The sequence below is a fragment of the Palaemon carinicauda genome, chromosome 39 (genome assembly GCF_036898095.1).
Source record: "Palaemon carinicauda isolate YSFRI2023 chromosome 39, ASM3689809v2, whole genome shotgun sequence".
Taxonomy (NCBI): Eukaryota; Metazoa; Arthropoda; class Malacostraca; order Decapoda; family Palaemonidae; genus Palaemon; species Palaemon carinicauda.
This window is the reverse complement of record NC_090763.1, coordinates 26,985,855-26,999,655: the sequence shown is the minus strand read 5'-3', so window position 1 is coordinate 26,999,655 and position 13,801 is coordinate 26,985,855. Positions and strand designations below refer to the sequence as shown.

Sequence of the window (13,801 nt, the reverse complement as noted above, 5' to 3'; positions counted from 1 at the left end):
CTCCAGACAGCGACGACTTGTGGGAGCTCTTAAAAGCTAGTCGTCTGACGGAGCCGGACACAAGATCATGGTACTGCTGCACAGTCTGTGAACTGTCAACCATGGGGAAGCGAGGAAGTACAGTGACAACCCGAAGCTGTCTAGACTGTCTGGGTCGTACAGACAACTCCTTATCGGGTTGCTGAGGTTGCCGCACTGCGTCACAACAAGTCACTTCTGCTGGTTGTTGAACGTCTTCCCAGTGACACACTGACTCCGTAAACAAAAAATCCTCTAACAAGGACTAAGCTTGGACTGCATGTCTTGCAACACAGCTCAAGGTCTATGGGAGCAGGTGTGGTAACAGACGGGGTTAGCGACTGAAGTGGAACCATTACCCTCCCTGGAAGCATGCTATGCTTAAATAAAAGTCCATAGGAGGCTAAGCAGCTAAAGGCTCCTCTCCAAATGACAGAGTCCTCAAGGGAAAATCAGAAGGAGGGAGAATAGCACTTTCTCATCTACAGGAACCATATCCGAGAAAAGCTAAGTTCTCTCAGTGAGGGTTTCACTGGTGCAAAAGCAGCAGACTAGAAGGCAACGTTATGAAACTGCTTGACAGTCTAGTGAGTTGGCAACAACCAAAGATGTGTGACTGAGAAGCATGCGGTAAGGTATGCAGAGCATGCTGTATGTAGAGCATGCTGTAAGGTAAGCAGAGCATGTTGCATGGCGTGCGGCTTATGCTGCATGGGATGAGGCTCATGCTGCATGGGATGAGGCTCATGCTGCATGGTATGAGACTCATGCTGCATGGGATGAGGCTCAAGCTGCAAGGGATGAGGCTTATGCCGCATGCGTTGAGGAGGATGCCGCATAGTATGAGGCTCCTGCCTCATGGGTTGAGGCGGTTGCCGCATAGCATGAGGCTCCTGCCTCATGGTTTGAGGAGGATGCCGCATAGCATGAGGCTCCTCATAGCATGAGACTCCTGCCTCATGGGTTGAGGAGGATGCCGCATAGCATGAGGCTCCTGCCTCATGGGTTGAGGAGGATGCCGCATAGCATGAGGCTGCCTCATGGGTAGAGGAGGATGTCGCATAGCATGAGGCTCCTGCCTCATGGGTTGAGGAGGATGCCGCATAGCATGAGGCTGCTGCCTCATGGTTTGAGGAGGATGCCGCATAGCATGAGGCTCCTGTGAGGTTCCTGCCTCAAGAGTTGCGTCTGCCTCAAGGGTTGAGGAGGTAGCTGCGCAGAGAGAGGCTCATGCTGTGAAGAATGCGGTTGCTGCATGCGTTGAGGCGGCTGCCTCATAGCATGAGGTTCCTCAAGAGTTGAGGCTCTTGCCTCAAGAGTTGAGGTTCTTGCCTCAAGAGTGGAGGTGGCTGCCGCAAGAGTTGAGGTTGCTGCCTCAAGGATGGTGGAGGTTGCCGCAATGCAAGAGGTTGCTGCCTCGAGGATGGAGGAGGTTGTCGCAACACATGAAGCTCCTGCCTCAAGGGTAGAGGAGGTTGCTGCAAAGCATAAGGCTCCTGCCTCAAGTGTTGAGGAGGTTGCCGCATAGCAAGAGGCTCCTGCCTCAAGGAAAGTGGAGGTTGCTGCACAGCGCTGGTATCTGGCAACTCCCAATGCGGCAGCTCACGCGTGGAGGTAGGTTGAGGAACCTCAACATCATACGTCTGGCAGGGTGGACTGCGCAGAGGTGGAGTTGAGGCGGCTGCCTCATGAGCGCTCGCAGGAGGAGGTGTGCTAACCTTCTCTGCCTGAAACTCCTGCATCAACACCGCAAGCTGAGACTGCATTGTCAGCAGCATAGACCACTAGAGTTTAAGAAAGACAACAACAAACGGAGCTACTGTCCGTTGAAACTGAGGGTCTAAAACAGCTGGTGCGGCAACAGACGGAGTTACTGTCTGTTGCGATACCACCTTGCCTCTCTGGGAGGTGTGCAGTTGTCGTACTGCAGCAAGTCCGAACTGACCCAGTGCTAATGACACCACCTAGGAGTTGGACTTGCGCGGAAGGGACCGACTTGCACTTAAAAGCTGCAAGATTTGGTCCATGGTTTCTGCGAGAAACCTCTTCCGCAGACGAGGAATAAAAGGGCTCTCTCGTCTTTGTGTGGGTGGGGTGATCACGTCGGCTACGTGAGTTGGTAACACCCGAAACCACGGAGGGAAACGTCTGTTCGTCGATCAAGGCCTGCTGAACCCATAAGTCCTTCGACATTACTTCTCCCCTGGGCTTGGGAGCTTGTAAGAGGTCCCAGACTAGGCGAACAACTGGCACGAACAGACGAACCCTCGAACGCAACACTGTAACACTTTGCGCTTATCACTTTATCACTTTTGATTTTCTGTTTGCACTTATTTCACTGAACTCGAAACTTTAAGTGGTTTGTACCTGAAACACGCAATTCTATCCTTCATTAAAAGTTAGTAATTGCGAAAACAGTATTACAATGTAACAGAAAAACATAATGAAAGATAAATAATTCAGTGGCTGGAAAAGAGACTAAACACTAGATCAAATAAACTACGTTTAAAATCTCTCACCGCATAAAGCCTGAGAACAAGAATAAAACTCTAGAAACGTTTACCTTCTTCCCCTAAAGAGACTAGGGAGAAGAGCAAAAACGATAACAACGTTACCCGCTTGAACGAAACGTTTATCCTCCTCTCTCTCCCTCCGTCTCTATCTCTCTCTCTCTCTCTCTTGACTTAGCACCTGAGAGAAGAGCCCAATTAAGGGATTTTGACGTAGGAAAAATCTATTTCTGGGCGAGGGACCTGTGCCGCCCAGTGAATAAGCTCCATTTAAGCACTTATTCTTAGGTAATTTACTGCTAAATATACCAGAGAAAAAATGTAAAGGAGTGCTAGGTTAACTAGCTCGCTCACCTATTGGTGTCGGTATAAAATTGGGCGTATATTCCAGAGGTCCCGCACTATTTAGATTAATCCACGACAGAGAACCCCAATAGAGGAGAGCCGTTCAACCTCACTCGGTACTACTACAATGCATCCGCTCAGAACCCAACTCCTTAGCACCCAAAGTTTGGGGACTCCAAGGGAGAGGAGCTGGGAGGGTTCACTGGGCGGCACAGGTCCCTCGCCCAGAAATAGATTTTTCCTACGTCAAAATCCCTTTTCTGGGCTCGAACCTGTGCCGCCCAGTGAATCTATACAAGAGAAAAATGTCACCAAACTTGCAAAATAAAGGAAAAAACATAAGCGTAAGAGAAATACAGGATGCTTTAATCAGAGATGAGTACCAAAAAACAATTATAAGGGTATCTTAAATATGAACATAAATCCAATAAGGTAGGTATAATAATGCCGTGAGTGATAATATATACAGATACTCAGGAGCATAAAATTTACAAATATAATAACAGTATTCAGGTGCGAGACCAACGAATACAATAGGGTATAAATGAGGCAGGTAAGAGGGAGAGATAAAGAGTCAAGGCATTAACCTGTGAGTTACTCGGGAGTAACTACGCTCCCTGCGGCTACTGTAGAAAATTTTAGGGCTTCCAAATGTTTAAGGTAGTGTTTCTTGAACACTGACGGTGATTTCCACCCTGTATACCTGGAAAGGTCTGTAAAATTCATGTGGTGAAAGAAGTTCACCGAGGTGGCAACCGCCCTGATATCATGTGCAAGAGGAAAAGAGTCAGGGTTAGCTTGTTTAATAAAATACAAAATTTGTTGCCTGATCCCTTTAATAGTAATGGTACCGCCTTGTTCTCTAACGAATAGAGGCCCCGAGGAGTTAGAGGAGGTCCGGGATAGATAAGACCTAAGGGTAGTGACAGGGCACAGCGACGGATCTTGCGTGAGGGGAACAATTTTCCAGGAGGTCCATCTGTTTTGAGGGTCTTCATTCTTAGCCAAAAAGAATTTGTTAGGAGAAAGAAGGACCTCTCCTGAGGGCAGAAAGTCAATATGACCCGGGTCTCTCGACAAGGCTGCCAATTCAGAAATTCTTGCCCCGGAAGCCAAGCTCACTAGGAAAAGTGTTTTCCTGAGAAGGAGCATGTAATCACAAGAACTGTTAATGGTATCAGAAGCCAATTTGAGTACGTCATTAAGGAACCAGGTCACCGGGGTAGGACGAGTAACCGGTTTCAGTCTGGCACAAGCTTTCGGAATTGAAGCTAACAAAGAGTCGGTTAAGTCTATGTTAAAACCCACTAGGAAGATCTTTTTCAGAGCCGATTTAATAGTGGTGATAGTATTGGCTGCCAGACCTGATTCTAATAAAGATCTAAAGAAAGTGACTGTAAGGTTCAAGTTCATACAGTTCACGTCTGAGTCTATTAAAAATTTTGCCAACTTTTTAACTGCAGAGTCATACTGACGGATGGTGGAATCCCGTTTATCTGATTCTAGGAACAAGGTGTTTTGAGGATCAATATTGGCACCATGCATAGCCGCAAACTTCATAAAGTCCATAAAGTTAGGGCGCTCTGAATGTTTGAGAAAGCGTACACAACGCGTGTTTGTACTATCTGAGACAGAACCGGATTGGGTATCGGGTGAGGGTATAGTCTCAACTCCCGCAGGAGAGGATACCAGTTGCTCTTGGGCCAGTTGGGTGCGACCAAGGCTACTTGTCCCTTGAAGGATCTCAGTTTGTCTAGAACTTTCAGCAAAAGATTCACCGGGGGAAAGAGATAAATCTTTTCCCAGTTGTCCCAATTCTGTGACATGGCGTCTGTGGCGTAAGCCTGAGGGTCTAGATTGGGAGCCACATATACTCTCAATTTGTGGTTGGATTCCGTGGCGAAGAGGTCCACTTGGAGACCGGGAACCTGAGAGAGAATCCACCGAAATGACTTTAGATCGAGTGACCATTCCGATTCTAGAGGGGAGGTCCGGGACAGGGCGTCTGCCACTACATTCCGGACTCCCGCCAGGTGGACAGCTGAAAGATGCCAACGGTTCGAGGCTGCTAGGGAGAATATGGCTACTAGAACATGGTTCAGAGGCCCTGACTTTGACCGGCCTCTGTTGAGGCAGCGGACCACCACTTCGCTGTCGAGGACCAGACGAAGGTGTTGTTTCTTGGGAAGAGCGAGACGTTTCAGGGTTAGAAGAACTGCCATGGCCTCTAGCACATTGATGTGAAAATGGCGGAACAAGGGAGTCCAAAGACCTTGAACTTTCTTGAGCTGAGAATAGCCGCCCCAACCTGATAGGGATGCGTCTGTGTGAATGATTAATTCCGGGGGCGGAAATCGAAGGGGAACTGACTTTGACAGACTGTTTGCTCTTGTCCAAGGAAGAAGTCTTTCCCGTAGAATGGGAGGAAGGCGGACTTTCCTGTCCCGGAGCTTCCGGTTCGCCCTCGAACGCCAGACACGATTGATATCTTTCAATTTTGCCTTCAGAAGAAGATCCGTCACTGAGGCAAACTGAAGGGACCCCAGAATCTTCTCTTGAAGCCGTCTGGAACTTACTTTGTCTTTGAGAAAGCGTTTGGTGTTTCTTGCAATCTCTAACCTCTTGGGTCTGGGAAGACACAGAGTATGAGATATAAGATCCCATTGCAGGCCGAGCCATTGGAACTTCGATTTTGGAAGAAGACGGGACTTCTTGAAGTTGATCTGGAAGCCTAGAGATTGAAGATAATGGATGACTTTGTGAGTGGCTTTTAGGCAATTTTGGGAGGTGTCTGACCAAATGAGCCAGTCGTCCAGATAGGCTACTACTTGAATCCCTTGATTCCTGAGTTCCTGAACAGCGACTTCTGCTAGCTTTGTGAAGATCCTTGGGGCAATGTTGAGCCCGAAAGGCATCACCTTGAAGGAGTAACTTTTGTCCCCTAAGCGAAAGCCTAGGTACGGACGGAAGTGTCTCGCTATCGGGACGTGATAGTAGGCGTCTGTAAGATCGATAGAGGTGGTGACGGCCCCACGGGGAAGTAAGGTCCGCACCTGCGAGACGGTAAGCATTCGAAACTTGTCGCATTGAATGGACAAGTTGAGAAGGGATAGATCTAGAATCACTCTTCTCTTGTCTGAATCCTTCTTCGGGACACTGAACAGCCGACCTTGAAACTTCAGATGTTTCGTTTCTTGTATGGCATTCTTTTGTAAAAGTTCCTGGACAAATTCGACCAGGTCCGGAGTGGAATGTTGACGAAATTTGTTCGGAGGAGGAGGTCCTTGAATCCAACTCCACCCTAGTCCCTTGGAGATGATACTGAACGCCCAGGGACTGAACCTCCATTTGTTGCGGAAGGCATAGAGCCTCCCCCCTACCTGCTGCACCTCAGTATTGGTTTGAGGAGTTGCCTCCACGTCCGCCTCGGAAGTTCTTTCCTCTGCGAAAGGCTCTTCCCCTGCCTTTGTTCTGGTTAGAGCCACGGTGGTAGCCTCTACCTCTACCATAACTCTGGGAAGAGCTATGAGCCTCGTAGGACTGGTTAAAGGCAGGGGAAGTGGCGGAGGCACCAGAAAGCTGGCTCTTAGGTAGCAGAACGGTGACATAGTCATCCGAAGGAGCCCGAGAGGTGGAAGGCTGTGCAGGGGCAACAGAAGATGGAGGAAGAGGCAGCCGGAAGTTGGATGAAGCACTCTGTTGTTGCCTGAACTGGGTGGAGGTATATGGTCTAAGCTTCTTCCTACCCCGGGCTTGATAATTTGCGGGGTCATACTTGCGTTTAGGGGTCAAACCCCAACGGGCTTTAAGGCTCTGATTAACCCTAGTGGCCTCCGCCAAGACTTCCTCTACGAGATCCTCGGGGAAGAGATTTGAACCCCAACAGGAGGACCGGATGAGTTTATTAGGTTCATGCCTAATCGTCGCCTCAGCTAGAACATGCTTGCGACATCTGCGTTTAGCAGTAGCAAAGTCATATAAGTCATAATATAACGACTGTAGCGTAGCCTTGTTGAGAGACTTAAAAATACTCTCCGTATCGTAAGTCAAGGCTATCGACTCCGTGGATGTGGCCAGGTTTAGAGTACGGCCCACACGTAGGCGGGAATCATATTCCTGTTTAATGAGAGATTCCGGGAGACGGGGAAGCTTCTCACTAAACAAGACTGAGGCACAGTCTGCTGCAAGCTTGCCGGAGGTAAAGGTGGTATGGACGTTGTCCCAACACTCAATACCTGAGGGAAGAAGGAGGGAGATTGGATCCACCTCTCGGATGGGAGGCAAGGGCTTCTCCTCCAGAGCATATTGAAAGGCAAGCTCTGCCACCTTATTGACGCATGGAGTCAAGGTGGTCTTGTCCATTAAGAACATCGTAAAGGAGCTTTTATGAGGCGTCAGCATGGTGTTAGTGCAGCCGATGTCATTCAAAAATCTGGCCCAAACAGATTGGGCTTGCTCCTTCGGGAAGATGACCGTCTCTTTGGGGACCTTGTCTAATCGGACTAAAGCTTCCTCGGTAAGTCTGGCATAACCATGAAATGGAAATGCCAGACCCGGAGGAAAGAATTCAAAGTCCTCTAGAGGGCGAGTGCCAAGGCCCTCCAGAGTCAACATTCCGTCTGAGAACGGGGAATGAAGAGCCATCCGCCAGGGGTTGTTCTTGGCAAACGGCGGGAGCTTAGAGGCATCCGGTATGAGAGAGCTTTGGACTCTCTCCGGAGCTCCTTGCTCTAAAGCCCCAATTCTCTGACCGAAGTTAGAGAACATCGTGTCCATCCTCGACTGCATCTCCGAAACCAACTTTTCCTGCATCTCCGACACGATGCGAAGCATAGCTGATTCGGAAAGGCCCGGGCTAGCAGCAGGAGGGGCGGAAGGAACTCCCGGGTCGTGAGACTTAGAGGAGGAACCAGAGGTCTTTGAAGACGGGTTCGTACCATGTTTAGAGCCATGAGAAGTCTTGTGAGGCTTGCGAGCTTTGGGTAAGGTCCTTGAAGTAGACTTATCCTTAGGGGGAACCGGGTATGAACGTTGAGACGAATCACGGTCCCCAGAAAATCCAAGAAAGGAAGAGCGATCAGAAGAAGAAGAAAGAGCGGGGCTGAGGATAGGAATCTCAGCGCCGGACACACCTGCCTCACTTACCACCCTACCTGTATCCGGCTCGTCTAGCAACATTGGTTCGACGTCCAGGTTCATGGAGGCAACATTGTCCTCCAGACCTCCGGGGGCGTCCGATGGATCTTGCTCTGGGTCGATGAGACCCGTTATAGTGGCATCAATGTGGGCAATGATGGGAGCTGCCACATGCCTAGCCACAGCAGCTGAAGACTTGGCGTTGGGGTAAACCATGGTGCAGTAGTCCTCAGATAGGACGTACGGCCGCTTAGACTTTACATTCCGGGCAAAACCACCAACCCACACCTTCAGTGTGGCCCGAGCCGCAGACTTTTGCTCCGGGGATGCCTGAAATAATAGTGGGAATTATAAACGGGAAACTCCCAATGGTCCTTCAAGACCATAGATATCTTACTAATAGTAAATAAAATAAGAAGGCAATATAGCCAACGGGACTCACCGAGTCAGAACCAAGGGTAGTGATGAGGTCGAAGCAAATCACACAGTTATCCGGGTGCCATACCACAACGTCTTCCAGTTGAACCCCACAAGGGGCGTGAGATCGGCAGACGGAGTGGCCACAAGGCTGGTGCAGAACAGCTGCACAGGCCGGCGTCAGACAATGCACCATCTGTAAAAAGAATAGTATATGAGAAACTGTAATTCTCTTAATTAGGGGCGGGTCTGGAGGACCCGGGCCTAACATAGGTCTAACACAAGATTAGAGCCTAACTGTACTATTCTATAAGTGGCCTAACATAGGTCTAACACAAGAATAGAGTTTAACTGTACTATTCTTTTAAGTAGGGCCTAACATAGGTCTAACACAAGATTAGACTGTAAAAAATAAAATAAATTTTTTTTTTTTTTTTTTTTTTTTTTTTTTTTTTTTTTTTTTTTTTTTTTTTTTTTAGGGGCGGGTCCGGAGGACCCGGGCCTAACATAGGTCTAACGCAAGGTTAGAGCTTAACTATAATGTTCTTACATAGGGGCGGGACCGGGGGTCCCGGGCCTAAACATAAGTCTAACTTGAAACTAAAGTATAGCCATCCATTCCGGTCAAGCCGGGAGCATAAAAAAGGATGCAAAAACAAGGAATTAAGACACATAGTGTCTGATTTCCCGGGGTGGGGTAGACCCCGGGCCGGGAAATAAAGGTATATTCAATACCAATTCCTTTAGGGACTCCGGGGTAGTGATCTGTCATATATAATCATCATAGGAAATGTTATAAAATAATAGGGGGGCGGAACTGTAACTAAGAACTGCCAATCGAACCCGGAGGGTTTCGTATAACATAAGCCAGAATGAAAAGTGAATATAAAATAGGGTACACCGGGATCCAACTCTGTAGACCGGTGGCCAACCAGACTAGACAGAGACTAAACCGCCGGGCCACCCGGAGGACAAAGTCCATAAACACTTAACTACCCCCTCTAAAAGGAAGGAAGGCAACGGTCCCTTAGTGGAGGGGGGAGAAGCCTAGCCTCCCACCTAGCTAGAGGGGGAGCGTGGGGGAGGATCACGTGATACGAGGCAGCAGGGCTACCAACTGACGATCCCCAACAGACAGATCAAACGGAGTAATGGCACAAATATTCATTATAATAATAATAAAAGCGTTAAATATATGAATAAACACATAGAAAATTTTTGGGCAAGGCATGCAACATAAATAATTAAATCGCAAAAGACACACCTGATGGCTAAAATAACATTGCCGCCTTAGCACGGTCGGCAGCCATAGCGATACGTAAATGATATCGGCCCAAAAATTGAACCACGAGGATTCTAAACGCTAAATAATGAATATTCACAATAACAAATAATATTTGATAATAAAAATAAATCACATAGTAACACCGCAAGTGAAAATTAAAAGCTCTCAAAAACAGGAGTACCAACTGTAGTGAAATCAAGCAAGATCGGTATGAACGAAGAGAATAAACTCCTATAATATAAATATTAAACGATCTAGGTTGCTCAAAACACAGTAAAACCCAGCTTGGTACTTAACTTGGACGGTGTCTCCTGGGAAACCGACGAAGAAGCCATAATTCACTAGAAAATATCCAAAAATCGAGAGCACTTGAAAAATGCGGGTTACTGCACAAGTCGTGCTAAACGGAGTTGAGTTCTGAGCGGATGCATTGTAGTAGTACCGAGTGAGGTTGAACGGCTCTCCTCTATTGGGGTTCTCTGTCGTGGATTAATCTAAATAGTGCGGGACCTCTGGAATATACGCCCAATTTTATACCGACACCAATAGGTGAGCGAGCTAGTTAACCTAGCACTCCTTTACATTTTTTCTCTGGTATATTTAGCAGTAAATTACCTAAGAATAAGTGCTTAAATGGAGCTTATTCACTGGGCGGCACAGGTTCGAGCCCAGAAATATATATCGTTAAAACATATTATTGTTAAAGGAAAAAAACTGAAAGATTTCCCAAATAAAAAGTTCCTTTATTAGAATTAAAACCATTTAAGCTAAGAAAGAATGAACAAAACGCTAGAATCGGTTTACTCTTACTGCAACGTGACACCGTGATACACTCTCTCTCTATCGTAACGATAGAGCGCAAGTTGAACGTTCTGAACGTCAACAACTGCAGAGACAAAACAAAACGTTAGTTCAACTTTGAAAACAGTACAAGACTATCAAAGAAATTCTTTCAAAAACATTAAAATAGCATAATATGTTAACAGGTAAAAACGAAATGACGGGCTCAATGTTAATTAACTTCGGTTCCAAGAAAAGACCGCCTACTATTAGGAAAGGTCGAATATAAACAAATATAAAAATTAATTTTAATAAGTTTATAATAAAAGGAAGTTAATCAAAGAGGCCTATAAAAGGCGGAGAGATAAAAAATAAATCTATAACCTTGTTAAGCAAAATTAAGAGAGTCTATACTCTCTTCGACACCAACACTTCCGTCTAAGGGAAAGGTCGGCCATTTAAAAGTGAAAGAGAGTTCATACTCTCTTCGTACCAAAATTAAATCAAAAATTAAATCAAATTAATTCCAAAAACTTGCTAAGCTAATGATATAGCTTCCTGAATAGCGAAGGCTAAACTCTAGAGCAAATACATCACCAAATCGTGAGCAATAACTCCAGAATCACAGCGTATCCATGTAGGTCTAGCCGGAGGCACGACAGAGGAAAAATTGAGGTGGTGTTGACAAGAAGTACTGGAGTACCTGACCACAGATGGCGCTGTGGTGTTCACCCCCACCTGTATAGCGATCGCTGGCGTATCCCGACCGTAGATTTCTGTCGGCAACAGAGTTGACAGCTACATGATTATCGGGTAAGATTAATATTGAAAATTTTATGTACATATCACTAAAACAATATATGCATAAAAAATAAACAAATGGTCGAGAAAGAAGAAAGCTTCTCATACTTTTGTTCAAATATATCTAACTCCCAATTCAGATGAGCAGCTGCTTTGAGGGCTAGAATGGATAAAGCCTCCTTCTTCTTGCTTGCCTCTTGAGAATTTGTGTCAACTGTCTCAACCTGCAAAATTATTAAAGTTTACTACACAGTAATGTATTTTAAGTACAAAAATTAGACAAGATCCTTATGTACAAGATAAACTATAAATTTCACAAAAAAAATTGTTGCAGTAAAGTTCACAAAGTAATGTACAAAGTTCATTAAAGTCATACTTACATCATTGTTACCACTATCTGATCTCTTAACTGAATTGTATATGAACTGAATAATGAGCCCTATAGCAGAAGGCTCTGAAAAAAAAAAAAATTATGATTAATTGCACACTTGATTCAATGTACAGTATAACTATATTACAGAATACAGTATGATAAAGCCATCAATTTTTAAAAGATTGACATTTTCATATCAATTTTTTTTTAATTTATAACCTAACAATATTTCTAAGACCTCCACTCCTAACCAAACCTAACCAATTAATATCTCTAGTATCTCAACAGGAAATAGCACAAATACAAATCTGGACAATAAATGTACACTAATTCACAATTTAAATTTCAAACACCTTCTTCCAATATCGACAGCCACTCAAAGTTCCTAACTTGAGTAATACTCTAAAATACACTCACCTGGGTTTTCTTGGTTCAAGTGTGACTCTAATAATGTTGGGTTGAGTAGAAACTCAAACCAAGCTACAGAATCTGATGCCATTCCTTATATGATGTTTTATCCAACCTGAAATCATTGAAAAATGATATTTTAATTATAAAATAAATTTTTGAATATACTTACCCGGTGAATATATAATAGCTGCAACTCTGTTGCTCGACAGACACATACAATAAAAACTCGCCAGCGATCGCTATGCAGGTTGCGGGTGTGCCCACCAGCGCCAACTGTCGGCCAGATACCACTCTCGATGTAAACAAAGACTCAATTTCTTCTCATCCCACTGCGTCTCTATTGGGGAGGAAGGGAGGGTCGTTTAATTTATATATTCACCGGGTAAGTATATTCAAAAATTTATTTTATAATTAAAATATCATTTTTAAATATTTAACTTAGCCGGTGAATATATAATAGCTGATTCACACCCAAGGAGGTGGGTAGAGACCAGAGTTAAATATGTTTACATCGTATAAGCTAAGAGTTTTTTATTTCATTTTGGCAGTTATCAATATAACAAAACCAAAATAAATAGGTACCTGGTAAGGAAGTCGACTTAGACGATTACTCTGCCTTGTAAGTACGTCTTCCTTACGGAGCCCAGCGATCCTCTTAGGATGCTGACAGACCCCCAGGAGCTGAAGTATCAAGGGCTGCAACCCATACAACAGGACCTCATCAAACCCCTAATCTGGGCACTCTCAAGAAATGACTTTGACCACCCGCCAAATCAACCAGGATGCGAAAGGCTTCTTAGCCTTCCGGACAACCCATAAAAACAACATTAAAACATTTCAAGAGACAGATTAAAAGGGTATGGAATTAGGGAATTGTAGTGGTTGAGCCCTCACCCACTACTGCACTCGCTGCTATGAATGGTCCCAGTGTGTAGCAGTTCTCGTAAAGAGACTGGACATCTTTCAAGTAAAATGACGCGAACACTGACTTGCTTCTCCAATAGGTTGCGTCCATGATACTTTGCAGAGATCTATTTTGCTTAAAGGCCACGGAAGTTGCTACAGCTCTAACCTCGTGCGTCTTAACCTTAAGCAAAGATCGGTCTTCCTCACTCAGATGTGAATGAGCTTCTCGTATTAACAATCTGATAAAATATGACAAAGCATTCTTTGACCTAGGCAAGGATGGTTTCTTAACCGAACACCATAACGTTTCAGATTGGCCTCGTAAAGGTTTAGTACGAGCTAAGTAGAACTTAAGAGCTCTAACAGGGCATAAGACTCTTTCTAGTTCATTACCTACGATCTCCGATAAGCTAGGAATATCGAAAGATTTAGGCCAAGGACGAGAAGGTAGCTCATTTTTGGCTAGGAAACCAAGTTGCAGAGAACAAGTAGCTTTTTCTGACGAAAACCCGATGTTCTTGCTGAAGGCATGAAGCTCACTGACTCTTTTAGCCGAGGCTAAGCATATCAGGAAAAGAGTCTTAAGAGTGAGATCTTTCAGGGAGGCTGACTGTAAAGGCTCAAACCTGTCTGACATGAGGAATCTTAGGACCACGTCTAAGTTCCATCCAGGAGTAGCCAAACGACGCTCCTTAGAGGTCTCGAAAGACTTAAGGAGGTCTTGCAGATCTTTATTGTTGGAAAGATCTAAGCCTCTATGCCGGAAGACCAAGGCCAACATGCTTCTGTAGCCCTTGATAGTAGGAGCTGAAAGGGATC

The 13,801-nt window shown here is 45.4% G+C and overlaps 1 protein-coding gene across 1 annotated transcript in view; it reads right to left on the bottom strand.

Moving 5' to 3' along the window:
• IntS8 (integrator complex subunit 8) overlaps positions 1–13,801 on the bottom strand; it is a 199,301-nt gene that overhangs the window by 179,864 nt on the left and 5,636 nt on the right. The window contains exons 2-4 of the mRNA XM_068362372.1: positions 12,083–12,188; positions 11,673–11,746; positions 11,401–11,516 (exon numbers count right to left, since the gene is read on the bottom strand). Coding sequence (XP_068218473.1) covers positions 11,401–11,516; positions 11,673–11,746; positions 12,083–12,164 — 272 coding nt within the window. The 5' untranslated portion in view covers positions 12,165–12,188. The remainder of the gene's footprint in view (positions 1–11,400; positions 11,517–11,672; positions 11,747–12,082; positions 12,189–13,801) is intronic.